The following is a 27,740-nucleotide window of genomic DNA, read 5'->3' on the forward strand; positions in this document are numbered from 1 at the left end:
GCCCCCCGCCCCCCACCGGCCGGCGCACCGGGCGCTGGGGGCAGGCTGGGCGCGCTGGGGGCCGGCTGGGGCGCTGGGCTGCGAGTCCGTGGTCCGAGGGATTCCTGAGATGAAGAAGCGGCCCGCGGCGCCCCCACCCCCCACCCCCGCCCCTGCCGGGGCACTCGCCAAACCTGGCCCTGGGGGGAGCCCGCCCCCACCCCATCCCATGCAAGCCGCGCGGGCCCCGTCACGTGCCCAGGGCGTCGCGCGTGGGCGAGGGCCCGTGGGGGCGGCCGGGCGGGCCGTGCAGCGGCGGGGGCGGCGGCACCGAGTTGCGCTGCGGCGGCGGCGGCTGCAGCTCCAGCGCGAGCGCGGGCGGCGGGAAGTCCCGCACCTGGCGGCGGTACTCGAGGAAGGTGCAGGCCTTGGTGGCCAGCGCCACCACGTTCTTGCCCACGAAGATGGCCGAGACGCGACTGTCGCGGAAGAGCGCCATGTTGGCGGCACGCGCCAGCACGGCCACCACGTTGACGGTGGCGAGGCTGAGCACGGGGTAGAGCATCATCTTCTGCGGCGCGATGTGCTCGCCCTGCATGCTGACCTCGCTGAGCGCCACGCACGGCAGCACCAGCAGCAGCATGTAGCAGTAGAAGAAGGTGAGGCCCTCGGCCCACAGCGGCAGCCCGGTGCGCGGCGGCTCCCACAGATTGGCCTGCATGTCCAGCAGGTCCAGCAGGTCGAGCGCCACCCAGAAGAGGCGGCCGCGCAGGTCCTCGCGCTTGCGGAAGGTGCGCACGTACTCCATGCGGTCGAGCGCCACCAGCAGCAGGAACAGGCCGGGCACGCACACCGACAGCAGCAGCGTCAGTGCCTTGCGCGCCACCGGGTCGGCCGCGCCTCGCCGCGCCGCCTTGTAGTTCTGGAAGATGAAGTAGAGCTTGATCTCCAGCACGAAGATGTACAGGAACCAGAGGATCATGGCGTAGCCGCGCTTGGCCGTGCGCACCTCGGCGCCCACCCACACGGCCACGTAGCGCAGCACCAGCAGGAAGCACACGTCGCCCACCAGCACGATGATGCACACGCCGATCTTGCGCGGGCCCTGGTTCTGCTCCACCAGGTACGCGTCCATGACCGCCATGCTGCCCATGATCACCAGCGTGGTCAGGCACACGTGGCGCCGGTCCGGGGGCGGCAGCACCATGGTCGGCCGCCGGGGCCCCGGCCTGGGCGCGCGTGGCCCCCACGCGAGGCGGGACGAGGCCCTGCGGCGGCGGAGGCGGCGGCGGCGGCGCTCAGCCCGCGGGCATGGCGCGACGGGACCCGTCCAGCCGCTCTGAGGGCGCCACCGCTGCCGGCCGGCGAGCTCGGAACCTGGGGAAGACCAGAGGGGACGGTAAGGGCGCAGCCCGGGGGACAGCCTCCGCCCTCCCCTCCCCTCCCCCCCCCGCCCCCGCGACGCGCTTCCTGCGCGGGGCGCTGTCCCCGCGCGGGGGCGCCGGGGGGCTTCTGTCGCACGCACGCGCCGGTGCGCTCGCGGGGACCCGGAGCCGGGAGCGGGGCCTCCAGGGGGCGCTGCAGCCCTGCCTGAGACCCGAGACCGGGTTCCCGCGGCCGCCGGGAAGGAAATGGAACGGAAGTGGTTTCTCCCGGCCGCGCGCATCCCCGGGCCCCGGCGGTTTGCCCCTGCTGGGCCCACGCCGTCGGCCCTCCGGCGTCCTCTCGCCCCCGGGCGCCTTGCTGGGCGGGGAGGCGGGCCTGCGGCCTCAGCTCTGTGCGCTCCCGGAGCCCCCGAGGCCCGCGGAGGCCCAGGCCCCTTCCCTGGGCGCTGCGCCGGCGCTCCGGGCGTGTTTTCTGGTCCGGGACTGAGGGTCATCCAAGTGCTGAGGATCCCCTCCCACAAGCATCGCCACCCCTACCTCGGCGGACTCGGTGCCCCCACACACCCGTCCACAGGCCGTGGACCATTCCCTGCCCCGTCTCACCAGGGCTCCCATTGCCTACGAGGCTCGTGCCAGTGGCCGCCTGTCCCGCCACGTACGCTGCCCTGCTCCCCGCGAAGGGGTGGCCCTCTGCCACTCCCCCCCCCCCCCGCCATCCCCGCACCTTTGGGGCCGTCTCAGGAAGCCCTCCCTGCGCTCTCGCCCACGGGGACCTTCTTTGGGCTCTGCAGACCCCTGTACTTCTCACACCCTTGGCATCGTCGTGACTGTGCTGGTCAGAGTCCCACACCAGACTGGGTCCCCACACCTGGGCCCGCACCCGTCACCCACTGAAAGTCACTTTGCAGACTTACTTCCACTCACTTCCAGCCAGGCCCCCTCAGCCCGCCTCTCCCCTCCGCAGCACCCCTGGCCCTGGGCTCTGTTTACTGCCCTGTCTAGACAAGGACATAAAATTTAATGTCCCCCGTGCCTGTGAAGCCTGCCCCTAGTGACACCACCGCCCTCAAGACTGAGGAAGGAGGCCCTCCTCCAAATCCGCACTCCCACTCCTGACCTCAACACGGCTGCTGCCCCACCCAGGGGTCCCTGCAGCCACACACAGGACCCCCCACACTGTGAGCTCAGACACCTCGAGCGCAGGGTTCCTGGGGGGGGGGGGGGAGTCATAGCACCATGTCCCTACCAAAACAGTGTCTGGAGCCCCTGCTCCCCACCCACACCACACCCTCACCCCATTTTCAGCCACCAGGTGGGCACGCGTGACCCAAGGGGCCTCCTCCCACCCTGCCTCCTCTGGCTCCAGCAGCGGCCTGGGAATGGCCTTCCTCCCAGCCCTTGGCCAGGCCAAATAGCCAGAGAGCCGCTGCACCGCTCACCCCTCCCCATCTACCGCTTGGCCTTCTCGTTCCCTCTCTCAGCCACTCATCAAACCCGGGTTGACGATGCCAGGACAGACCCCATCCCCACGAGAGCTCGCAGGGGGATCCCCCGCCCCCGCCCCAGAAAGCCGGAGCCAGGGCCTGACCACCGCTCCCGCACACCCTGCCCGGCCTCTCCCTGGGAAGCCCTGGCTTGTCCTGGGCCGGCCCTGCGGTCCCCCGCGTGCCGCCTGCCCGCCCCCTCCCCGAGCCGCCCCTTCGGTGCCCACCGATGGGGGCGGACAGGAAGGGGCCGCCAGCGCCGGCCAGACCCAGGCTGCCCCAGACAGGCTGCGTCTCCGCCCTTCTGCCCAAGCCGGGCCCGGCCCTGCAGCGCCGCTGCGCATCCCAGCCCCTGCGCCCGACCCCCCGCTCGCCCCGCTCGCACCCCCCGGCCCCGCGCCTACCCACCGCCGGCCCGCCGAGCCTCCGCGCCGGGCCGAGGCCGCGCTCCCTGCGCCGTGCTCGCTCCCCTCGCGGCTCTCTCGGCGCGGCCCCCGCCGAGGCCCCGCCCCCGCCCGAGGCCCCGCCCCGCGCGGTGGGGGTCCCGGCGCCCCGCCCCCCCCCAGCACCGGTTGCCACGGCGACAGCCCGGCGCCGCAGCGGTGCCGGCGACCGCTGGCCCCGGGGAGCTGGACACCGCCGGACCCGCGCGCCATCCCCGGGAAGCCCCTGCACCCTGCTTCACCCCACAGCCGGGTCTTCAGTCCCGCTCACGCCCTGAAATCCCGCTGCGGCCCCACCCAGGCCGCCCACCAGGGCGACCCCACTCGCCCTCGACAGGCAGCCCGAGGACCCCGTTCCCTGCCGCGGAGCTGGTCCGGACGCGGGGCCGGGCTGACCACCGGCCCTGTGCAAGCGGCCTGTGGGGACAGTGCGGTGGGTGTCGGTGCCGCGTCCCAAAGAGCCCCGGGTCCCGGCTCTCTCCAGCCTTCCTGGCTTCCTTCGGAGGGTGGGAGACAAGAGCAGCCGGTGGCCTTCGTCTTCAGCCGTCCAGGCGCTCGCTCGGGTTTGGAGGCTCAGGCTTCCTTCCTCCAACCCCGGTCGCCACTGTGTCCTCACGGAGCCTCCGCACGCGCACCCCAGCCCCTCCGCCTTAGGGTGGAGGAGGGGAGCCCACCTAATGCCTGCTCTCCCACGTCCCACGTCCCTCCGACAGAGGAGGAGAGGAGCGTCAGAGAGGGCCAGGGGCACCCGGCCGCCCCCTGATGCAGAGGGGTGAGGCACGACTCACACCAGGTCTGCTTACACTGAGGCCCCGAGCTGTGCTTGGGTCCACACGGGTCTGTGCAGGCGACTACGGGACTGCCACCCCCCCTCGGTGCGGGGGGCGGGGACGTCTCTGGCCCAAGGGAAGCCAGGACCCCCGGCTGCCCAGGCCCCCGACCCACAAGAAGCACAGATGAGGTGCTGTGAGAACTTACTGCGGTGAACCCCTCGGGGTGGCTGCTGGGGAGATACCAGCCCCCACATCTGCCTTCGCTGGCAGGAACCTGTGTGGTCAGGACCCTGAAGCTGTCTTTGTACCCAGGGAGGGGCCCCGGACCCCTCGGGGTGGATCCTCTCCCCCAGAGGCCTCCAGAAGCCCCCCTGCCTCAAGGCACAAAAGGCAATACGGAGGGAGGTGTGGAGAAGGCCCAGGGCACACGGCCCCCGCCGCCTCCGCCCCAGGGAGCACCAGCTGCACCTGGCAGCCCCAGGAGGCAGAGGAGGGACGGGCCGCGTAGGAAGAGACCAGAAGCACCTCCCTGCGGCCTCCACTGTCGGGAAGGAGCTGCCCCCTCAGCCCCTGCAGCCTCTCCCCTCTGCCCTGCCCACCTCACCCTCACCCTGCCCACCTCGCCCACCTCACCCCTCTGCCCTGCCCACCTCACCCAAGTGCTCTAAAAGCCCAGTCCTTCGCCTCAAACCTGCAAACCTGCTCCGGGGCTCTGCACACCTCCGGCCCCACCCCCAGCGCCCTGGCGACTCTGCGCTGACCTCACAGCGCTCCCCCTCCTGGCTCTCCCCTTTGTGTTAACATCATCGCCTGGGCGTGGAGGCGTGGCCCTCGAGGGTGGGCCCAGAGCGGGTGAGGACGGTGAGGACTAGGACGCCAGGGTGGCACCTCGGCTTCTGGCGGCCGCCAGCAACCCCTCCCCTTCCTTGGCTTGTGGACGCACCACTCCCATCCGCCTCGGACATCACGCGGCCTTTCCCTGTGCGTCTGTCTTCTTCTCGTGAAAACATGTGATGTTGGAAAGGCCCACCCAGTGACCTCATCCTAACTTGATGGCATCTGCAAAGTTCTCGTTTCCAAATGAGGTCGCATTTGGACGTTCCAGGGGTCAGGACTTAAACATATCTTTGGGGAGACATAGTTTCACCCGTGATGGACCTTCCCAACTTGCCAGTCTGACTGTGACCCCCTCACGAGGCGTCCCCATGGCCTTGACAAGAGGACCAAGCTCCCGGGCCTGGCTGTAGAGCTGCCCCCAGCCTGGCCCTGCCGGCCCCCCCCCGCCATATCTCTCAAGACAGCCCCTCACGGCCTTGCCAGGCTTGTTTCCCCCCCCCTCCCCCGGGTACACCGTCTCAGAGGCTCCCCTGGCTGGAACACCACTGCCCTGAATCGGGGTGGCGTCCCCAACACCGTGCACTTCACTCCAGGCCTGGCCTCCATCCAGCTGTCCTGCAGCACTGGGGTCTGGCCGCCCGCCGTAGCCGCAGCCCCTCGCCACCGGCCATCACGCCATGCAGTCATGAGGATGGGCTCCATGCCCCCCACCTGCCTGGAAGGCTGACGGAGCTGCACCAGATCCACAGAGGGGCCGTGGGGGGCTCATGGGTGCCTGGGGTCCCTCAGGAGCGAGAGCGACTTCACGTCTCTGACGCCCGAGCCAGGTGAACTGTGCGCTGATCATCAGGCTCGTGGAGGCCCAGAGTGGGCGGGGTCACAGCCCGGGGGGGGGGGGGGGCTGCCCGTCTCTGGCTCTGAACTTGGCTGCCGGTGACCGGCAGGCCTCACCTCCCGTGCCCGGCAGAAGCACGTGAAACCCCGCGGAGAGAGCAGCGTCTCCGTTGAAGGCCTTAGTTATCCCACAAGTGATTTTTCAAACCCCGCAGGCTGCCAGACTGGACTCCCGGAGCCAGCCGGCAGAAACGCAGACTGAACCCCACAGAGACGAACCCCAGACACCCGAGAGGCTGGAGGGACCAGGCGTGGCCCAGCACGGGGCCCTGGAAACGATGTGACAGACGAGACGGGGGGGGGGAGCACCAAACAGAAATGGTAGGGCCAAGAAACACAATAACCGAAATTAAGAGTCAAAGGGAGTGTGAACGGCAGAGTGGGCGCACTGGGGAAACCTAAGGACGGGGACGGCAGGAGGAGCTGTGCATTCTGAAGCGTGGAGCCCGGGGCGGGGGCCCCCCGGGCGGGAAGTTCTGCTCCGTGCACGGCTGGAAGCCCAGGGCCGCGAGCAAGACACAGCAGTACTCTGAGGAGTTTCTGTCTCTGCTGCAAGATGGCAAAGCCTGAGTCCAAGTGGCCCAACCAACCGTAGCATCATCACAATAAACCCCACACCTGTACACACGTCATATAATCTTTGTCTTTGGTGAAAACCGGAGAGAAAATCTGAAAGGCAGTCAGATGGCAGAAGCCTGAGAGTCGCGCGACAGCTGACCTCTCAGCTGCAACAGCACGGCCCAGGAGACAACGGGACGGTGACTTTGACCCACCGCAGGGAAGTGCCGGCTGTGGTCGGCAGAGGAATGGCCCCAGAGAGGTCCACGTCCTAGTCCCCCAAACCTGTGATCACGTTACGTTAGGCAACTGGGATTTTGCAGGTGTGATGACATTACGGGCCTGACAGGGGAGGTTGTCCAGGGTCATCGGTGGGTCCGGTGTCATCACAAGGAGGTAGGGGGGAGGGGGTGGTGGTGGGAGAGTCAGAGAGACACTGTGAGGCCCCAAGCCCGGGCAGGGATGACGGAGGAGGGGCCGTGAGCCCAGGAGTGCCGGCGGCCCCTAGAAGCTGGGGAAGCGGGACGAGAGAGCCTCCAGAAGGAGCCGTCCTCGATTTTAGCACACTGAGACCGCCGCCTTCCACAGCTGTAAGGTAGTAGACGGGCGTTGCTTGCAGTGCGTGGGGGTGCGTTACGGCAGCAATAGGGAAGGAAGGAGTAAGTTGCTGGCCTGAAATCACTCTTTACTCAGACAGACAAGAACCGAGAGAGTTTGGAGCAGGCCTGCAGCAAAAACACTGTAAAAGTTGCCCTTTAGTCGAAGAAAATAAGGGCAGGGAGGAAAGGAGAGCAGAGAAGGTGTCTGTCATAGTGGTAAAAATGCTGAGATGTAGTGACGTGTAGAAAACGCAACGTCGAAATGTGAACCGACAACGTACGTACAAAGCAAGAAGGAAACAGAAGACAGTGTCGATGAGCTCCAGAGACCAGCTGAAGCACCAAGGAACAGGAACAACACTCTGTAGGGAGAAGCTCACCAAGCTGCCTTTAAGAGTCAACCCAAAACAAAACAAAAGGGGGGTGGGGCGTGGAAACAGAGCAGCTGCAGAAACGAGGAAACTTTTTTAAGAGGCAGATTTAAACACCGTCGTATCAGTAGTCACAACAAATGTAAACGGACTAAACTTTCCCATTGAAAGGCCAAGACGATCGGTCTGGTTTTTTCAAAAAAGAAAACAAAGCAAAAGGACGAAACAGACCTTGTTTACAAGGAACGCATAAAAGCCATGAGAAAGGAAAGGAAGAGACGCGGTCTGGAAATACGCCCCGGAAGCAATGCGGTTCCAGAGCAGCCGCGGTGGGTCGCTGCGCGGGTACGTGCTCCCACCCTGGAGTGCTGCGTGGGGGGTGCTCAGGCTGAGTCATCACGGTGCCTGCTGGCACCTGCCAGCGGCCTGGGGCAAGTGTGTGTTTACACCCCCACGCCGGCGAAGATCCATCCAACGTGGCTACACAGGAAGAGTTGCCGAGTCGAGCCCAGGGTCTCACGTTTGTTCGTTGCCTTCTTCTTTTCATGTCCTGGGTCCCCTTTTGGGGCGAGACAGAGCAGACGTGGCCGACTCTGTCTCTCCCACTGGACGCGGCAATTAAAGGAGGACCGTGCGTGGCTCACGCGAGGACCCAGCAAAGTCGTAACGGGCCGACCGTGGGAAGAGCCAGACTTTGAAGCACTACCGAAGTGGGGGTGGGCCTCGGGCCCTCCCTCCACACCCCCTGGCCTGGACTCACCCCAGCCTGAAAGCTACAAATGGGGCTGGGGGCGTGGACAGAGAAAGCTCCAGGGGAGCTCTCCAGTCCAGGCTCAGGGGGCAGGAGAGAAAGGGGCGTCCTGATGCTGGGGGAGCTCCGGGCAGAGTGTCGGAGTGGGGGTGGTTCTCTCCTCCCTCACACCTGCCCCCGGGCGACCCGCCACCCAGCCTGCAGCGGAGGCACCAGTTCACATGTGCCTTGCGAGGGAGAAAACCTTCCTCTCCCGTGGGAGGAGACGTGGTCCCCAGAGGGCGGGAAGGGGAGAGAGCCAAGCGCTGCCCTCTGTCCAAGTCGCAGGCGCCGTCACAGGGAGTGTGCAGGAGGCGGGGTGACCAAAGCCGCAGACTCTGCCAGAGGACTGCAAAGGGGAGCCCCGGGGAGCCAGAAAGTATCCAGAAAGCATCCCCATGACGTTCGTGCCTTCTGGGCTCACCCCAAGCTGTGTGTGCCTCCCAGGTCTGTGCACTGAGCTACAGGACAGACCGCAGCCGAGTCCCATACCGGCCACCGGGGGTAGTGCCCACACAGGACGGATCCAGGTAACACTGCAAAGGCTTTGAAAACCGCTGGCATTGAAACCACAACCCACAGAGGGCTGGGCCGATGGCGTGCTAAAAAAAAACGTCAACACTCTCAGTGGGATTTTTAGAAGAGCAGGTATTCATAACATAATCTCTGAGCGTGCAGGATACTATCTAGAATTATCCTGCGTGTGAGGAACCAGCACATCCAACGCACAAGAGAGAAGAAAGTCAAAGCCCCAGGGCAAACATGACACAAAACCCTCAACAAAATATTAGCAAATAATATCTCCAAGGCACCACAGCCACACAGAGGGTATCCCAGGAATGCAAGGCTGGCTCAAGTCAGGAAAACAAATCCGTGCGAGCCACCATATCCACAGTCTAAAGAAGAAACCACACGATCATGTCAACTGATGCAGAGAAAGCATTTGACAGAATTCAACATCCATCCACGATAAATACTCTGAGCAAACAAGAGATAGAAGGGCATTTACTGACTCTAACGAAGGGCACCTACAAAGGGCAAAAACAGAAACAAACAGACAAAACTGAAATACTTAGTCCCGAAGGACTGGATGTTTGCCTTAATTACATATTAATTAACAACATACTTTTAGGTCATTTTACAGTAATCTGGCCCATGCCGTTCTGACTGAGCAATAAAAATTAATGGCACCAGGGGTGCCAGGGTGGCTCGGTCGGTTAAGCGTCCGACTTCAGCTCAGGTCATGATCTCGTGATTTGTGAGTTCAAGCCCCGCATCGGGCTCTGTGCTGACAGCTCAGAGCCTGGAGCCCGTTTCGGATTCTGTGTCTCCCTCTCTCTCTGCTCCTCCCCCACTCATTCCCTCTTTCTCTCTCTCTCTCTCAAAAATAAATAAACATTAAAAAAATTAATGGCACAAATAGTGGGGCTTCCTGGGCTGATGTGCTGAGAAGGCACAGCATCTCTTGTGTGATATCTGTGCCCAACAGTCAGGGGAGACATGATTGAGGGGTGTTCTACATACTGGTCATGGAAGTCAGAAACACACAGAAGAACATTCCAGATGAAAGAAGACAAGGGAGAGGTGACGGCCAGATGCACACATGAGCCAGGACCGGTCGTAGCCCCATGAAGGACATCACCAGGACAGTGAGGAAGTTTGCATGGCATCTGCCAATGACATGGGGATGTCGGATCAGGGGTGGTTTCCCGATTTGGGAGGTAGAACCGAGGTTATGTAGGAGAAAGTCCTTTGCTTCGGGAACCCTCTGAGGTGTAGGGGAAATAGGTGGTGTGTCTGCAGCCCGTCCCCAAAGGTGCACAGGAGATCTACATGTACGAATATAGGTGAGTGTCTGTGTACCACACATATTACGTGTGTGTGTGTGTGTGTGTGTGTTCTGTGAATGCGGAGACAGAGCAGAGCCGCGAAATGTTGACATTTGGGGAATGTGCGTGCTATTTCTGCAGGCTCTTTATTTGAAATCATTTCTTAAATGAAAGGCTTAAAAAATCAAACCGTTCTTCACATGAACGATTAAATGAAAAAATAAGATCACATCAGTAGAATCAAGAAACATTTAATAGAAGTCAATAAGCTGTTCGTGATGTATTTTTTAAAAGCCTTCAGTAGATTAAGAATGGAAGGGGATTTTCTAATCTGATAAAATGCATCGAGAAGGATCCCTCGCAAAGAGCAATCTTTCTAATGAAGAGTTGGAAACCTCCTCTTTGAGACACAGCAGACAGCTACCGGCGCGGCTGGGCTCTCTGTCCCCGAAGCTCCGGACACAGGAGCTTCTTCCAAGAAGCAAGGAAGCGAAACAGAAGAAGAACTGGAGATAAGGAAACGAAGCTGCCATTAGTTTGAGCAGGTGATACGGTTTGTGCTTGGAGAAGTCTATAGAACCGAGAGAACAAATGTTTGCAGTTAATGAGTTTAGCAAGATTGTACCAGGGCAGTATGTAGCAGTCAGTCGTGGGGGCGCCCGGGTGGCTCAGTCGGTTGAGCGTCCAACTTCAGCTCGGGTCAGGATCTCGCAGTTTGTGAGTCTGAGCCCCCGCGTCGGGCTCTGTGCTGACAGCTCAGAGCCTGGAGCCTGCTTCGGATTCTGTCTCCCTCTCTCTCTGCCCCTTCCCACTCGCTCTCTCTCTCTCAAAAATAAATCAACGTTAAAAAAAATTTCAAAATGAATAAAACTGTTTAAAACCTTTTTTAAACAAGTCAGTTACATTTCTATAGTCTTCAACAGTTAGAAAATGAAATTTATGTGTGTGTGTATACGTAACATATATCAGGTATGTGTGTGTATATATATGCATATATAATGTTTAACGGATGTACATATATGCATTTATGCATACCGTTCATAATACAAGTAATATATCTAATAAAGGAAGTAGAACACCTCTGTGCAGAAAACAAGAAAACATCATGAGATAAATTACCCCTAAGTAGATGGAGATGTGCTCACAAACAGGAAGAATCCGCGTTTATAGAGATGACACGTCTCCTCAAACGGGTCAATACACACGATGTAATCGCAAGCAAAATCTCAACGGGTTTCACTGCTATTTGACGAACTCGCTGTGAGATGTGTATGGAAATGCAGAGAGCCAAGGAGAGCCCAAGCCTTCGTGCAGTAGACCAGGGTGGCAAACTCACCCAGCATGCCGCCCACTGTGAGGCTGGAGGAGTCAGCGCCGCGGGGCCCGGGGAACAGAGGGGCACCGTCTGGAAGGGGCACCGCGCAGCCGCGGGGACAGGTGACCTCCCTGCAGGCGGTACCAGGACAGGGGCTGTCCACACGGTGGGAGGGGGGGAAGAGCCAAGATTCCTACAGCTGTGCTCTGAAGAGTGACGTTACTCTAAATCACATATTTTTAAAAGGTGAAAAGCAGTCCCACGTGACTTGTCATTCCAGGGGCAAAGTCAGGAAGGGAGCCCTAGTAGAGGGCAAGATGCAGGAGAATAACTTTCTGACTCTGGAGTTGGAAAAAAAATTGTGGTTTTTTTTTTTTTAATATTTTTTATTTTTGAGAGACAGAGACAGAGGGCAAGCGGGGGAGGGGCAGAGAGAGGAGACACAGAATCTGAAGCAGCCCCGGGCTCTGAGCTGTCAGCACAGAGCCCAACCTGGGGCTCAAACCAAAAAGCCATGGAGATCACGACCTGGGCCAAAGTCAGACGCTTAACCGACTGAGCCACCCGGAGTTGGAAAAGGAGGAGACCCGGAGTTGGAAAAGATTTTAAAGGGGACACAAAAAGCAGTAGTGATAAAAAGAAAAGAGTGATAAATTGGATCGCATGAAATTCAGGAGCTTCTGCTCATCAAAAGACACCCCTGAGGAGGCGAGACGGCAAGTCACAGGGAGACGCTTTGTGCAGCGCTAACGAGCGACAGGGGACGCCCATCGGGGACATACCAAGAACCTCTGCGTGTCAGTAGGAAGGAAGACAACCAAAGAGGGGGAGACGCGGGCAAACGCAAACAGGCACTTCCCAAAGGGTCAGTGAGGGACGGCCAGCGTATCTCGCCACCAGGAAAGAGACACAGCGAGAGCCCGACAGTCGGAAGAGCTGAGGCTGTCCAGATGGTACATCGTAACGTGCAGCGATAAAGCGAGTGAGTCAAACAGCTACGCGCAGCAGCCAGTGCGAAGTTCGCGGACACAGCCCCGAGAGGTGAGGCCGGACGCCGCGGGGCTGCCCGAAGCTCCAGCACCAGACGGAAGCGGGTCACAGCGTTTAGGGTGCGGAGAAGCCCAGGCCGAAGGGCCCTGGAGCTACGCGGCCGCGGTCTCCTTCCGGTCCCGCGAGGTGGCTCCGTGGTCTCCTTCGCGTCCGGAGAGGTGGCCGTGTGGGAGCTCACCCTGGGGTAGTTCACGGAGCTGGACACCAAGTATTTGCGCTTTTCTGCACATGTGCTGTGGCTCACGATGAGAATGCGCCGGGGCTCGGTCAGTGGAAAGTCGGACTCTTGGTTTTGGCTCCGGTCGTGGTCTCACGGTCATGATCTCACGGTCGTGGGATGGAGCCCCAAGTTGGGCTCCACACTGAGCATGGAGCCTGCTTGGGATTTTCTCTCTCTCTGCCCCCCCTTCACACTTTTTCCCTGTCAAAATAACATTTTTTAAAAAAATAAAATCTTTGGGGCGCCTGGGTGGCGCAGTCGGTTAAGTGTCCGACTTCAGCCAGGTCACGATCTCGCGGTCCGTGAGTTCGAGCCCCGCGTCAGGCTCTGGGCTGATGGCTCGGAGCCTGGAGCCTGTTTCCGATTCTGTGTCTCCCTCTCTCTCTGACCCTCCCCCGTTCATGCTCTGTCTCTCTCTGTCCCAAAAATAAATAAACGTTGAAAAAAAAAATTTTAAAAAAAAAATAAAATCTTTTTTTAAAAAGTCATCTGGTAGATAAACATGAGAATTAAGAGCAACTGCCATAAGAAAAAAAAAAATACATGATGTTTAAGCCAACAGAAGAAAACTGGATCCGCCCAGTGGAAAGCAGAAAATAAGAAAAAGAAGGGGGTGGGGGGCGCCTGGGTGGCTCAGTCTGCTAAGGGTCCAACTTCAGATCAGGTCATGATCTCGCTGTCCTGTCCGGTTGGTGAGTTCAAGCCCCACATCAGGCTCTGTGCTGACAGCTCAGAGCCTGGAGCCTGCTTCGGATTCTGTGTCTCCCCTGCTCATTCTCTCTGTCTCTCTGTCTCTCTGTCTCTCCCCCTCAAAAATAAATAAAATTGAAGAAGAAGAAGAAGAAGAAGAAGAAGAAGAAGAAGAAGAAGAAAAAGAAAGAAAGAAAGAAAGAAAGAAAGAAAGAAAGAAAGAAAGAAAGAAAGAGAAGAAGGAGGAGGGGGAGAAGGAAAGAAGAAGAAGAAGGAGAAGAAGAAGGCAGCACCTGGGTGGCTCAGTTGGTTGAGCATCTGACTTCAGTTCAGGTCATGATCTCATGGTTCATTGGTTCGAGCCCCATGTCGGGCTCTGTGCTGACAGCTCAGAATCTGCTTGGGATTCTCTCTGGCTCCGTCTCTCCCTGCCCCTCCCCTACTCGTGCTCTCTCTCTCTCCCTCAAAATAAATAAATAAACTTGAAAAAAAAAAGGAAAAGAAGGAAACAAAAGTAAATTCCAGATAAAAATAAAATGCGAAGTCCTGTAATCAGTGTACAATTAATCAGAGAAAACACAGAGACTGTGGGGTGCGGCTACCCAGTTGGAAGGGTGTGTGAGTCTTCACCTTGGGGTTGTGGGTTCAAGCCCCACACTGGGTGTAGAGATGACTTTAAAAAATTAAAAAAAAAAAAACAGTGACTCTTAATGTTGGAATAAAATAAGTCAACAATATGCTGTATTAAAAAAAAAAAAACAGGGGCGCCTGGGTGGCTCAGTCGGTTAAGCAGCCGACTTCGGCTCAGGCCATGATCTCACGGTCCGTGAGTTCAAGCCCCGCGTCGGGCTCTGTGCTGACAGCTCAGAGCCTGGAGCCCGTTTCAGATTCTGTGTCTCCCTCTCTCTCTGACCCTCCCCTGCTCATACTCTGTCTCTCTCTGTCTCAAAAATAAATAAACGTTAAAAAAAAATTAAAAAAAAAACATGGTTTGTTTTAAGACACAGTGAGTTTAGAAAATAAAGGACAGACCAGCCTATACCGTGCAAATATGAACCAATAGAGGGCTCCAACATCGTCTCGGGATACAACCAAATATACTTTAGAGCAGAAAAATAGCGTAAAGCACGCAGAATGAAATTATGTGCTGGTAAAAAGGAACAATAAAACAAGATTTATCTCCTATAAATATATAAATACCTAACATGTAGCCTCAAAGTATGCCAAGCAATAATTAACAGAATGACCAGGGAAAGTAGATAAACCATTATTTAGGTTTTTCATATAAAGTACCAAAATTGTATTTAAATGTGGGCAGTTTATTCCTGGGCAGGTAAATATTAAAGAAATTGAAATAATAACCAAAATCTTCCCTTCTGACAACCCCAAGTTCCAGATGGTTCTCCTAAATTTTCAAGGAACAGTGGTTGCTACCTTCACAGGCTGTTCCAGAAAACAGATCGCAAAGCCTGTGACGAGGCCAACGTGATCTGGATTCCAAAACATAATAAGGGAAGTGCAACGAGAAAAAGGGGAAAATGCAGCCGGGTTTCATTTTGAACGTAGACAACGAACTCCCTAAGATTTTAGCGAAGCGAAACCAGCTGGATATTAAAAAGTTACACGATCACAGGCGCCTGGGTGGCTCAGTCGGTTGAGCGTCAGACTTCAGCTCAGGTCATGATCTCCCCGTTTGTGAATTCGAGCCCCGCATCAGGCTCATGCTGTCAGTGCAGAGCCCGCTTTGGGTCCTCCTTCCCCCTCTCTCTGTCCCTCCCCTGCTTGAGCTCGCTCTCTCTCTCTCCCTCTCTCTCAAAAAATAAATAAATAAACATTAAAAAAAAAAAGGTAAACGTCGTGATCAAACAGGGCTACTTACAGGAATACAAGGATGGCTCAACTTGGGAAAGCGTGTGGTGTAGTTAATGTATTTCATTACAAACGGGTGAAGGAGAAAATCATAAGATTGTCTTGATGAGTGAAGTTCATGATTCTGAAAAAGCTCTTAGGAAATTAAGAGTGGAAGAAAACTGTCTAAACGTTAGAAAACCAGGGGCGCCTGGGTGGCTGTTGGTTGAGCGTCAGACGCTTGATCTCGGCTCAGGTCATGGTATCGCTGTTGTGGGATCGAGCCCCGCGTTGGGCTCTGAGCAGACAGCGCGGGGCCTGCTTGGGATTCTCTCCCTCCCTCTCTGCCCCTCCCTCACTAATGCACTTGCTCTAAATTAGTTAATTAAATGTTACCAAACTCCATGCACGGAAAGCAGCGGTTGATGGAGAAACCTTGGGTTTGCACCCTTGCGGCGGGAGAATAAGGACACCTGGCCCTCCCCGCTGCCGAGGGGTGAGGCGTTAACGCCGGGGCCACGATGAAACCGCAGCCGTCTCAGAATGCTTCCATCGAATCTCCTCCCGGCTCTGCTCCTCTAGCTGAGCCATCAAGTGGAAACAATAGCCAGAAGCGGTGGTGAGTCGCGCACAAGGCTTTAAACCCGCACCACGTGGAGAGAAACGGAATGCAGGCCACAAACACCGGCGTCGGCGGGGGCCGCAGTTCCCGAACCGTGGGTCTAGGCACCCCCAGGGGCCGCACAAGGTGTCGTGAATTTTGAGGGAAACAGGTGAGCGCCACAAGCCGGACACCCCCTCGTGGATCGCGGACCGGACCGCCCTGCTTTCCTTTCTGCGGTATCTCTGCAAAGCTGGTTTTACAGCAGCTGCTGTGATGAAAAGAGAGCAAATGCCAGGCCGAAATCCGCGTGGCTCAGCCAGTTCGGACGGCAGTGTCCAGTGTGAGGTCTGAAACTCCGGGACGTTGACTTCAGGGGACAACCGCCCGCCGCTGCCGAGTCGAGTCCCCCCAGGGAAACGAGCCCCATGCCCATCCGGTCCCTGCACCCGGCTCACGTGCCAGTGTCTCTGGGGCTGCGCGGGCGCCTCCAGCACCAGAAGGAGGGATATTTGCACACCCCTGTTCACTGCGGCCAACAGCAGGAAGAAAATGGATAAAGAAAACGTGGTGTCTCGATAAATGGAATCTTACCGCGCGTTATTCTAAGGAAGGAAATTCTGACACCTGCTACCACGTGGATGAACCATGAGCACATTTTCCTGAGCGACACAAACACCGTGTAATCTACACATCAGAGGTCCGTAGAGGAGTCAAATCCATACAGACAGAAAGCAGATGGGGGTGCCCGGGGCTGGGGAGGGGTGGGGGTGAGTGTTTAATGGAGACAGAGTTGCACAGAGGGGAGAGGAGAAGGTTCCGGGGATCTGTTGCACAGCAGTGTGAATGCACATAACACTGCTGACCCATACACTTAAAAATGGTTAAGATCGTACATTTAACATCAGCTTTTCGCCACCAAGAAAGAAAAAAAAGAAAGAAAAAGAAAAATTGTCCCCCAGAAAGGAGGGGGAAAAATCTTGGGTATTGTAAATAAAGAATCTAAACAACCCAGAAGGCAAAACATCAGCCATCAGCTCACAGGCCCCACAACCAAGACAGCCACAGACCCAGACCCCAAAACTGCCATTGGCCTGGCCCCAGCCTGGCACCCCCACTCCCCGCCCGCCTCATCGCTGAGCCCCAGCAGCGGAGGGGGCCTGTGGGAACGAAGCCCTGAGCCCCGCGTCCCAGCAAAGCCTGACTGGGCCACAGGAGTCTACAGCCCCCACCCCTCCCCGCCCCCTCCGAGTGCCTGTGCTGCCCCCAATGCACCCCGTTTCCTCTGTCTCACCACCCTCCTGGGACACCAGGTGCCCCTCGTCCAGGTCTCTGGCCCCCACCCCAGGGCAGGCACACTTCAGGCACCAAGTGACTCCTTGCTCACCAACGGTGAGTTCGGCCAAGAAGGGACAGAGAGGGGAGGAGGGCAGCTGGCCACACTCAGTACCCAAGACCCTGGGGGGACACAGGAGCGTGAGGCAGGTGCAGGGCTGGAGGCCACGACCGCAGGCGAGGACCGGGGGGGGGGTGTGTGGACCAGGTCACCAGCTGCGCCCCTCGGACCCAACTTCCCCCATAAGTGCCGCTGAGAAGTACCCCATCCCGGGAACACCCCGCGAGTGTCCCCCTAGAGACACGAGCCGCAAAGGGTCCTGGAGGGCCTGGTCCAGTCGCCGCGCCCCAAGCCCAGGCCCGGCCAAGGTCGACCAATGAGGGTGAGGAGGCCGTGCCCTGAAGGGAGAGAAAGCCAGCCCTGGGCAGTGAGGTCAGGGCCAGAAGGACCCAGGCGCTGGAGCAGGGACAGGATGCCGTGATCGCGAGAGGCCAAGTGCGGACGCGCTCACGGGCGGGGCTTCGCCGGAGGTCCTGTCGGTGCCGCGGTGGATAAAACACGGGAGGAGGCCGGCACAGGTGCTGCGGATCCCTGTGAACACAGGCCCGCGGAGCAGGGGACACAGACGCAGCCCTGCCCTGCCGTGATGGTCGCTGGGCTCTTCCCCACGGCCTCCCCGTGCGTCTCCTTCTGCGGCCCGTCTGTACTTCCCCTCGCCTTCCCAGTCCTGGCCACGGCATCGCCCACCGTCTGCCGTTCCTGGCTCGGCTGCCGGGCGGCCGTCCCCAGCGTTGGCCCAGGCCCGCCGGCCCCTGCCCTGCGCAGGCCCCGCGCCCACCCAGCGGCTTGCGGGCACATCACCACCCCGTCTCCTCCTCCCCGCGGTGCCTGCCCCAGGCCCGCTCTGTCTTCCTCAAAACCGTTTCCTCTACCCTCTCTTCACAGGTTACAAGTGTCGCCGACGGATTCTCCCGAGGCCTGTCTTTCCCGGTCTTTACGGGGTCTCCGATAAGCAGAAGTTTCTGGCGTCCATGGGGGCCGGTGGAGCATGGGGTCCTGGGCCCCCACGGGCTGCTCTGCCTTCACATCTCCCTGGGGAACCCTGGGCCCCCGCAGCACGGGCCTGTCCCAGGCAGAACCCGCGTACTCGAGCTAGCTGGGCCAGGCCTGCATCTGTTCCGTGGGGCCGCAGGGGGCTGGGTGGCGCCCAGGCCCTGCCGCAGGCCTGCGGACCTGCCATGTCACGTGCAGAAGAGGACTAAGGTCCCTGACCGGGGCTGGGGGCCGGGGACCGTGAAGGCTGCGCCCCCGCCTACAGGAAGGCGGCCATGCGTCTGTGCTTCCGAGCCACTAAGCGCGTGCTAACGTGGCGGCAACGGTAGGAGCCGATGTCAGAGCCCAGCCTGCTCCCTGGACCACCGAGTGTGCCTCGCTTCCCCCCGACTTGGCCTGTGGCACCTCGTGTCTCTCAGAATCCGCGCCGAACTCCCGCAGACACACAGACACACGTGGGGTCTCGAGTGGGCTGTATTGGATCCACGGAGCAGTTTGAGAAGGGACAGCTCCAGAACACCGAGTTTGCATTTGGTTTCTGAAATTCGTTCTCGGGGGCCAGTGGGTGTCCTGACTCAATGGCACTCACAGAGGACAGGGAGCTTTGAGTGACCTGTTTCCAGGAAGGGTCCTGTCCAGCGGCTAGGAGGATGGCGGAGGGCCCAGCAGGCAGGGGTTCTAGAAGTGACTTCACACACTGAGGCGGCAGGTGGAGGGCCCCGGGCCACAGCTGGAGCACGTGAGGAGCTGGGAGGGGGCCGTGTGGGGAGGGGAGAACCCGACGCCCCCAAGGGACGGGGGTCGGGGTGGGGGCAGGCTGGCCGAGACCAGGCAACGCCAGCAACACGCCAGCCAGGCAGGGAGAGCCAGTGAGAGAATGTTCTCGCGGGGCCCAGGCGTGGAGGTGTCCTCGGGCCTGGACTGGCTGGCAGCAGGAGGCCGCGGACAGGCCCCTAGGCCCGCCCAGCAGCAGCCTGGGGTTCAACCGCCCTAGGACGGGGGAGCCTGGCGAGGGAGGCAGGGACGCGGCTGTCTGCGCCTGCTGGGTGAGGGGTGCCGAGAGGCTGAGCCCCCAGGATGGAGGGGGCCTGTTCCGGCAAGCTGGGGGCGCATCCCCCAGACACAGATGGCTCTTTGTCAGGGCCGAGCCCAGCTCCCCGACCGGTCTCGGGAACAAAGCCCCCTCTGTCCACGGTGGCCTCCCCCTCACCCCCAGCACCGCTCCCAGGAGAGGAGCAGAGCCCCCTACCCCCAGGCTCCCAGCCGGCGTCCCTGCCCCCCACGCACACACCAGGCACCCACAGGGCGGGGTGTGCAGTAGGGGCCCGGGGCACAGTGTGTAGGGGGCCCCCGAAGGACCCCGATCCCCACGCCGTGTTGCAGGCCATGCCTGACCCGCCAGCACCCGGGCAGCGCTGGACCAGCCCAGCTTCGGCAACCACCCCCCAGGGTCCCCTTCCCCTGGGCCTGAGCACAGACCGGACCCTCCCCAACCTGCCCCAGATAGGAACCTGGAAGGGTGGCAGAGGGAGGGCCAGAACAGAGCCTCACCCCTGCAGGGAGGTCTCTACGACTTATTTCTGGGTCCTCTCTTGGTCCTGAAGGCCCACGGACTCCACGCTGGGCCTGTCATGCCTGCCCCCAGTAGTACTAGCCAAGGGGCTGGGCTCTGCCCCAGGTGGGGACAGCCCCAGGGCTCAGGGAGACCACGCCTGGGGCCCTGTGTCTGCGTCGTCCCTGCCACCACCCTGCAATCTGCCCCCCCCCCCCGCCCCGAGGCCCAACCAGGGCGGGTCAGGGCAGGTCCCCCTCGAGGCGGGCACAGGGCCTCAACGACCGGGTGGCAAGATCCAGATGAGGCCGGGCAGGGCTCCCGCCAGCCTGGCCAGTTCCTGCCGACACTGTCTCTGCAGCTGGCCCAGCACTGCCTCCAGGCAGGCCTCCCGGCTCCTCAGCACCTCAATGGCCTGGGCCGCCCGCAGGCCTGGGCCCCCCGAGGCTCCGGCGTCACTCTTCACCAGCCGGCAGGGCCCGTGGGGCTGGGCTGCGGCCCCACCTCGCTCCCAGGCCCGCTGAAGAGCCGCCAGCTCGAGTCCCACGGCCTCCCGTGAGGCCCGCCGCACCGCGCTCCACTCGGGCCCCCAGCCTCCAACCTGCACGGGGCAGACGGCGGCTCGTGAACCGGGGGCGGCCACATCCTGCCCGGGACACGGCCTTCGGGCCCCCTCGGCCCCAACGCCAGCCCCCAGCCCTCTCACCCTGGCCGCCCAGGCTGCCCGCCGGGGCTCCGCGGCTCCCCGCAACTCCTCCTGTAGGGCCTGCAGCTCGCGGGCCACCAGCTCCCACTCGCCAGCCCCCCGCTCGGGGATCCGCGGCACAAACGTGGGCTGCGAGGCCTCTGGAGGGCAGGTGCCCAGGACTGTGTCCTGCGGAGAGAGACCGGGTGAGCGGCAGGCAGCTTGTCCGGGCCTCGACCCCAGGTCCAGCCCCTCAGCCGACGGGGACGGAGGGCATAGAGGCCCGGGGGCAGCGGCCACCCCCCGCCCCCCCCCGCCGGTGGCACAGTGAGCTGGAAGCCAGGGAGGCACCCAGACTTGCGGACCCCTGAGGAGTCTGGGCTCCCCAGCAGCTGGGCAGGGTAGGCGACGGACAGACAGACATCCGCAAAGAGGCAGAGACTCAGAGCCAGCCGGCCTGCAAAGCCAGCTTGGTGGCTGGGCGTGCTGTGGCCTCCCCCAGCCTCCTCTTCCTGTCCGAGAACGAGGAAGACGCCCCCACCCCGGGGCCGCCGTGGTCAAGGCCGGGACAGGGAGGGGAGCCAGTCACACCATCCACCGCCAGAAGACCAGCTCCTGGCGCCTCCAACGCAGGGCTGCCTCCAGGCGCACATTCTCGCTCTCCAGCCTCCGAAGCAGCTGCAAAGCAGACCATAAACCGCGGCCGGGTCAGAGCCCCACCTGGGACCCCCAGCACCGAGCACCCGACCCCCGTGCTCACCAGTCCCCCTGGCCCCGCAATGCCAGAGCCACCCCCCTGCGGGCAGGATACGGCAGCCCCGCCTCCAGGCTGGGGCCTCAGAGACACCCACCGTCCCCACAGGGTCAGGGGCTGAGCCCAAGCGCCGACTCGGGACCTCTGCCCCACATCCCTCACTGACTGGGGGGCTGCACCCGGGAGACTGTAGGCAGATGAGGAGGTCCCAGAAGGGGCAGCCTGCCAGGCTCTCGGGGCGGGAAACCCTCTGTATAACCTCAGGAAGGCAGGGCGGAGGCTGGGCCTGGGGACCCGCATGCAGGGCCCAGCTGCACCCCGCACAGCCCCCTGCCCGGCTCACGCGGCCCCAAACCTGCAGACCCCGCAGGAACGTGTGGCCGCGCGCTGGAGCGCAGCAGCACCTGCCCCAGCCTGGGCCTCCACCACCAGGGGGCCCACCGACCGGGGAGGTGCTGTTGAGGCCTCCCCCCCCCCAACCCGCTCCATCCCTTCCCCGCTGCCCCCTCAGGAAGCCACAGGCCTGCACCTGCCATGGCCCCTGTCTGAAGGCAGCCGCCAGCCTACCATCCAGGCCACAGGCACCGCTCCTTCTGGAAGACAGGTGCGCCGGGCTTCCTGGGAACGCAGAAGCATGCTCTGAGGCCAGGACAAAGGGCCAGAGCACGGTGGCCACACAAGAGCTCTGACAAGCCACCGCTCACAGAGGGCCAGTGCACAGGCCCTGTACGACAGGCACCCGTGACCCAGGGTCTCCCCTGGCCGGGAAGGGACCCCTGCTCTGCCCCTGCAGACAGCAAACAGGCTGCCAGCCGAGCCACCAGGGGCCTGCTTGCTGCTGCAGCAGGAACCTGGGGCTCCAGGGGTCCGGAGGCCAGGAGGGGAGCGGCCTTGAATGCCAAGCCAAGGACCCAGCGCATCGCTGTAAAGCCAGGCACAGAGAGAACCACTCTGTGGGCCCAGGGGAGCACGGCCTGGAGCCCGGAGGGTGCCAGGGGCACCCACGTCCCTGTACGCATACGCGCAGCGAATGTGGAACGGTCCCCAGGTGCTCCCCACCTCCCAGGCTATGGGAAGGAGGGCAGGCACAGCAGGAAGAGGCAACACGCCCCCCCGTCCCCCCACGTGCAGGCCCCGTGCTGGAGTCTCCTGAGGCAGCCACCTCCCCGCCGCACGCCACTGCGCTGTGGCCAGGGCAGGCGGGGAGGCACAGGGACATGAGAAGGGCTGCAGGCCCGGCCAGCAACCAAGCACGCTCACTGTCCAGCTACTCTGCAGCACGCCTGGCCACTCACACAGCAACCATAGATCACTCCAGAAGCTTCTGGGACCCATCCCAAGAGTGCGGGCTCTTTGGGTACACCGATCCGGGCTTCTGCCAGCAACCCCTCCAGAAACCTCGGGAGGAAGCCAACCGTGACCCCCAACGACCTCACGCCGTCTGCAGTGCGGAGGCGCCCGCACGCCCCAGCTTCGGGGGGGGGGGCGGGTGCCACGGGCTCCCACCCACCACCACCACAGAGACCGGGACCCCAGGCCACATCTGGCTGAAGCCGGCGCGGCCTCAGCCCTGCCCCAACCCAGAGGGACCAAGGGCAGGAAGCCTGGGCCTCGCTGAGTCACCCGTAAAAGGGGACCTGGCCGAGGGCACCTCAGGTCGCCAAGATACCGCCTCAGCACTTCCAGAGAATGAGCGCAGCCCTGCCTGGGAGGGCTGGCCAGGTGCTGGCCAGGACCGCAGGCCTGGCAAGCGCCCCCCCGGTGGCTGCCCCAACCCCACAAAGGGAGGCACAACTCTCTGAAAGCACACACCTCCCGAGCTGGGGTCCGCTGGGCCTGGAAAGAGGGGCCACACCAGCCCTGAGCCTCAGCCCACCTGCCTGGCCAAGTGCCCCCCAGGCTGGACAGTGCCAGCCTCACACTCTGGACCAGCCAGAGCCCAACCGTCAAGTGACAGCCAGCCCTGGGCCTGTCCCAGGACGTCCTGGCCATGCCAGCCTGAGGGAAGGAAACAATAATGACAGACGGGGGCGTCCTGAAAAGAAAGTCAGCGAAGGACGGGGCACGCCAGACCAGCCCCCCTCCCTCGCTAACTGTGCCCAGCCACACGCACACACACGGCCACGTGGCCTGGATTTCTGCAACACCGGATGGTCTGGGAGCTGGGGGAGGCCCTGAGGACATGTCTGGGACCCCCCCACCAGCAAGATGGTGAGTTGGGCAGTCACCCACAGCTCAAGCCGGTCGCCTGGGTCCTCCCTCCCAGGACCCTCCCCACCTCGACCCCCACCACCTCACGCCGTCTGCAGTCCTATGGCACCGACACGCGCCAGCCCTCACCTGCTGGCCGCCCTCCGCGTCCCTGAGCAGCTCGGTCTCAGCAACAGACAGGTGGCCGAGGCTGCGGTCACTGTGGCAGCCGCGGGTGTATGAGTGGATCTGAAACGGGCAGCGTGAACCCCAGGTTGAGTAGGAAGGGGCGCCTCTCCCAGCTCCAGGTGAGGCTTTGGGGGCCTGCCTTGCAGACGAGGAAAATGGGCCATGCCTGGCCAAGGTGGTCAGGGCAGGCCAGGGTCAGGCTCAGGACAACAGTCAGCACCGCTGGGGAGCTGGCCCTGGGCCCTGCAGGAGGCTCCTGCAGAGAGTGGGGTATGGGCAGTGCCGCCTACAGCTTCCCCATCCCGCCCAGGTCCCAGGGGTGTGGTGGAACTGGAAGCGGGCATCCCTGCTTCTAAGCTCACTGCCTGCCAGGTCCGTGTGGTGGGAGAAACAGCCCCTGGACAGGCCAGGAGATCCAGCGAAGACAATGGCAAGGACACAGAGTGACCGTCTGGACCTGGGGGACAGGGAAGGCTTCCCAGCAAGGTCCGGCCTCAAGGCATCACGGAGGTCACCGGTGGCCAGGTCCCAAGCAGGAGGAGTGACAGGAGCCCAGTCCGAGCCGGAGCGACACAGCTCCGGAGAAGAGCTGAGGGATGAACAGGTCCCCTGCGGGGGCAGACGTGCAGGGTGGGGGGGTCCCAGCATCAAGGAGCCCTACATCGGTGGGAGTCTGAGGCCCCCCGCCCAACCCCCTCTCAGCCCAGGTTTTGCACTGGACCTGTAAGGGTGACCTGTGCCCACAGCTGAGCCTTACTGGCCTTCGGGAACTCTACAGAAGCCGCCCGCTGCCCATCTGCCTCCACCCAGGACGTGGCAGAAGGAGGGGGCACCTTCCTTCCCAAAACACGCCCAGGCAGCAGCGGCTCCCACGGCACCCAGAGCCTACTTCGTGGCTCAGAGACAGAGTCTGAGGCCTCTGATGACTTCCGGGAACAGGAAAGTCAACCCCACAGGCTCCTGGCCCCAGTGATGCCCAGCTCCACCTGCCCTATGACCCCTCCTGGACCACCTGGAGCCCTGGGCTCAGGCTCTGGGCCACCACAGGGCAGTGGCCAACCAGCCAGCTCCCAGCCAGGCTTGGGAAGGGCCACATCCAGTCAAAGGCCAGGCTCCAGCCTGTAGTATGGACAGGAAGTGTCCCCGGGGGACAGTCCCCGGTGACAGTACCTTGCCCAGGAGGGCACACTGCTCCTGCTGACTGGCGATCAGCTTCCGCCACTGGAACCGCAGCTTTCCCATCAGCCACTGCAAGTGGCGTACGTCCACAGGGCCATCTGCTTCCACACGGGGTACAGGGGGGCCAGGCCTGGCCAGGGCTTCACACTAGAGAGGGACAAGGGTCACGCCCTGCTCCCACACCCCCAGCGGAGACCCCAGGAGAAGAGGCCCCTGGAATGAGTGCCATGGTCCTCAGGGGTGCCACACACCCACGTCCAGTGAGCACACACCCAACACTGCCCCCAAGGGAAGGGCAGGGGAGGAGGAGAGAGCAGTGGAGAGGGCGACACCCACCCCACAGGGCTGTCCCAGGCCGCATCCAGGGTCCCAGCCAGGACCCGGCCCCACTCCCTCTCACCCCACACCCACCTCGCACAGGGGGATCTCGTCGCCCAGCCGCACGCGGGTCTGGGCCAGCAGCCGCTCGAGCAGGGGCCCGCGGGCCAGGAGCCAGGCCAAGGCCAGCAGAAGCTCGCGACTGCCCTGGGAGCCGTCCTCAGGGAGCTGTGCCAGCGCCCGCCTGGGGTAGCCCTGGGAGTGCAGCTCCGACTTCACCACTCGGACTTGGGCCTCTATAGATGGGGGTTCGCCTGCTCAGGGAGCCACCCATCAGGAGTGCGCCACCAGACCTTCTAGGGACCCCCGCATGACCCCCAAGCAGAGGCCAGGTTTAGGAGGGGACAATCGGGGGACTTACAGGATGAGAGAGCCCAGGCTAATGGGGACACGGCTTATGAGGTGGGCGGGGCTTTGCCAGAGCTGGGAGCGTGGTGGACTGGGTGAAGCCAGGACCCGCCTGAGGCGGGGCTTGCCAGGGGGGCGGGGCTAACCAGTTTGGGACTTTACAGGAGGCGGACCTCGTGATGTGAGTGGGAGGAGCGAAGGCCAACAGGGCGTGGCTTACTGTTGGGACGCCCTTGACCGGGGAGGGGCTTGCGTGAGTTGGACGGCCCCTGGTGGGTGGGCGGGGGCAATGGCCCACCCGGGCGGGGCTTGCAGGGGGGCGGGGCTAGTCGTTCAGGGGGCCTTACAGGAGAGGGACCCAGCGAGGCGAGTGGGAGGAGCCAGGGCCCACGAGGCAAGGCTCACTCTGGGGAGTGATTAACGGGGCGGGACTTGCGTGAGTGGGCGGAGCCAGGGCCTCCCCGGAGCGGGGCTTACCCTGGGCTGGGGGCGCCGAGGCGCCGTTGGCTGACAGCGGCGAGAGCACGCGAAAGAGCAGCTGCCAGAGCGCCGGGGCCTGCGGGGATCGAAGAGCGACAGTCAGCTGGGCCGGCCGCCACCCTGCGTCCTCCCCGGCTCCTGCCGACCCGGCCCCCTGCCCCGCGGGCCTCACCGCCTCCGGACGGTCGAACTTGGCGCGGCGGAAGATCTCGGGGCTGGGCCCAGCGGGCAGCGTCCGACTCAGCGCGGCGATGGCCTCGGGCAAGGCCCCGACCGCGGCTCCCCGGTCCACCCTGCGCCGCCGCCGCCCCATGCGGCTTGCGCTGACTTTCCTCGGATTGCGCGCCGCGGCCGCTGGGTCCCAGCGTCCAATCACCGCGCCGGTGCCGTCTCTGCTAGGCCTACGCCCAATCACCGAACGGGTCGAGACACGCCTCCAGCGTCGGCCCAATGAGCGGTGCCCCCGACCTTTGAGTGCAGTCTCTTCTGTCCAGTGCGCAGGCATTTCCGGTGCTCTCGGGGCCAATTGGCGACGACAACTCCGGGGTACCCTTTTTGTGGCCCAGTCGCTGCGACACCCGACAGCCGCCTCGTCCAGACCCCACCAATCAGCGCCTCACCCATCTTAGCGCCAAATGGCAGCCTAGCAACCCGCGGAGGGCTTTGGGCCGCGCTCCGGGCGCCCCCTGCGGCCGGCAGCGCAACGCAGCCAGGCGCCGCCGACCCTCGCGGGCGTCCCTGTGCCTCCGCGAGCCCGGCCGGCCCGCTCACCAGGGGTTCCCGCGGGATGCGGGCGGCCCCCTTCCCACCCCAAACCTACACCCGGACCCCGGCCCGGTCCTCCCGGCCTCGCTGTTCTGCACCCAGGAAGTCTCCTTCCGCCGCCGCATAGGAGCGGCCGAGGACGCGGTGCCAGGGAGGGCAGCGAAGCGCTCGCCCGCGGTCCCAGAGCCCGGCAGTGCGCACGGACGCCCCGGCTCGTGAAAGGCGCCGGGCGCGCAGCGCTGTCGCGTGTCCACGGTGCGCGTAGGAAACGCCCCACACAGCAGGTGGCGCGCGCGGGCACGCGGGGCGGCTGTAGAACCCTGCACATCGGTTAGAGCTGACGGACGGCACGGGCGAATTACACCTCAGCGAAGAGGTCGGGAGGACAGAGCCACCAGCCCTCCGACCCTCGCCCTGCCCACGCCACCCTCCTACGCTTCCTCCACCGCGCTCCCCCCCCCCCCCGGCGGGGGCCACGCCCGCAGGAAGTGCGTCGGCGGCGGGTCCCGGCGCCCCAGGTCCCCACCTTTGCCCTCCTCCCTCTCTCCCGCGCGGCCCGCTCCTAGGCCTGTGTTCCACCCCCATCCCCACCCCACACACCGTCGCGGGGCCGGTCACCTGCCCCGCGGGCAGGGGACGCTACTGCCAGGCCCCCAGCTTCGCCGTGCCGGGTCCCGCAGGCAGGCCACTCTGCTGAGCCAGGCGTAGTGCCCTGCGGCCATCAAAATAAAGACCACACCCCTGAGCCACCCGCCCAGCCCAGCGGGTCTTCTCTCTGAGTGTGCCACCTGAAGTGCTCTCCTGCGTCCTGGACTGGTCAGGCCCCCTCTGGCGGCAGGCCTCATCCCTTCAACTGTCCCACCTGGCCGTGGGCTACACGGGGGCAGCGCTGCCCCCCCCCGCACTTGGCCCAGATTTCCCGGGGTACCCCCACTCCTCACTGTGGCGCAAGACGCTGCTGAATCTCAGATTCAGCCCCAGCCCCCACCCTTCCGCGGTGCTGAGAAACCCCGCCTCACCTTAGCAGCGTCTGTTCTCTCCCACCCCCTCCCCACCAGGTGCACTATGGCTCCCACCCTTTGGAGCTCTGTGAGCCACCCAACAACCCCCCCCCCACACACACACACACCCTACACGCAGCCCTTGAGGCCCCCAACAGCCCGTC

General features: G+C 62.5%; 2 protein-coding genes across 3 annotated transcripts; both read right to left on the reverse strand.

Annotated features, from left to right (window-relative positions):
* Window positions 1-229: 229 nt before the first annotated feature.
* On the reverse strand, window positions 230-1,186 carry TMEM121 (transmembrane protein 121). The gene has a single exon (XM_047079772.1). It carries the CDS (start codon window positions 1,184-1,186, stop codon window positions 230-232), a length of 957 nt encoding a protein of 318 aa, XP_046935728.1.
* Window positions 1,187-19,285: 18,099 nt separating this feature from the next.
* Window positions 19,286-26,988, reverse strand: TEDC1 (tubulin epsilon and delta complex 1). Of its 2 annotated transcripts, none has more exons than XM_047079931.1 (8): window positions 25,983-26,988; window positions 25,808-25,886; window positions 25,016-25,218; window positions 24,596-24,751; window positions 23,387-23,485; window positions 20,884-20,970; window positions 20,314-20,481; window positions 19,286-20,208 (listed from the first exon to the last, which is right to left on the reverse strand). In XM_047079931.1, exons 1-8 carry the CDS (start codon window positions 26,313-26,315, stop codon window positions 19,885-19,887), a joined length of 1,449 nt encoding a protein of 482 aa, XP_046935887.1. In that variant the 5' UTR covers window positions 26,316-26,988; the 3' UTR covers window positions 19,286-19,884. The 2 variants fall into 2 exon arrangements, with proteins under 2 accessions (XP_046935887.1, XP_046935886.1); XM_047079930.1 differs by having other exon boundaries at window positions 25,016-25,236.
* Window positions 26,989-27,740: the final 752 nt, after the last annotated feature.

The sequence above is a fragment of the Lynx rufus genome, unplaced genomic scaffold, assembly GCF_022079265.1.
Source record: "Lynx rufus isolate CCGP_SWC_20201006 ecotype Redwood Valley unplaced genomic scaffold, mLynRuf1.p SCAF_17, whole genome shotgun sequence".
Taxonomy (NCBI): domain Eukaryota; kingdom Metazoa; phylum Chordata; class Mammalia; order Carnivora; family Felidae; genus Lynx; species Lynx rufus.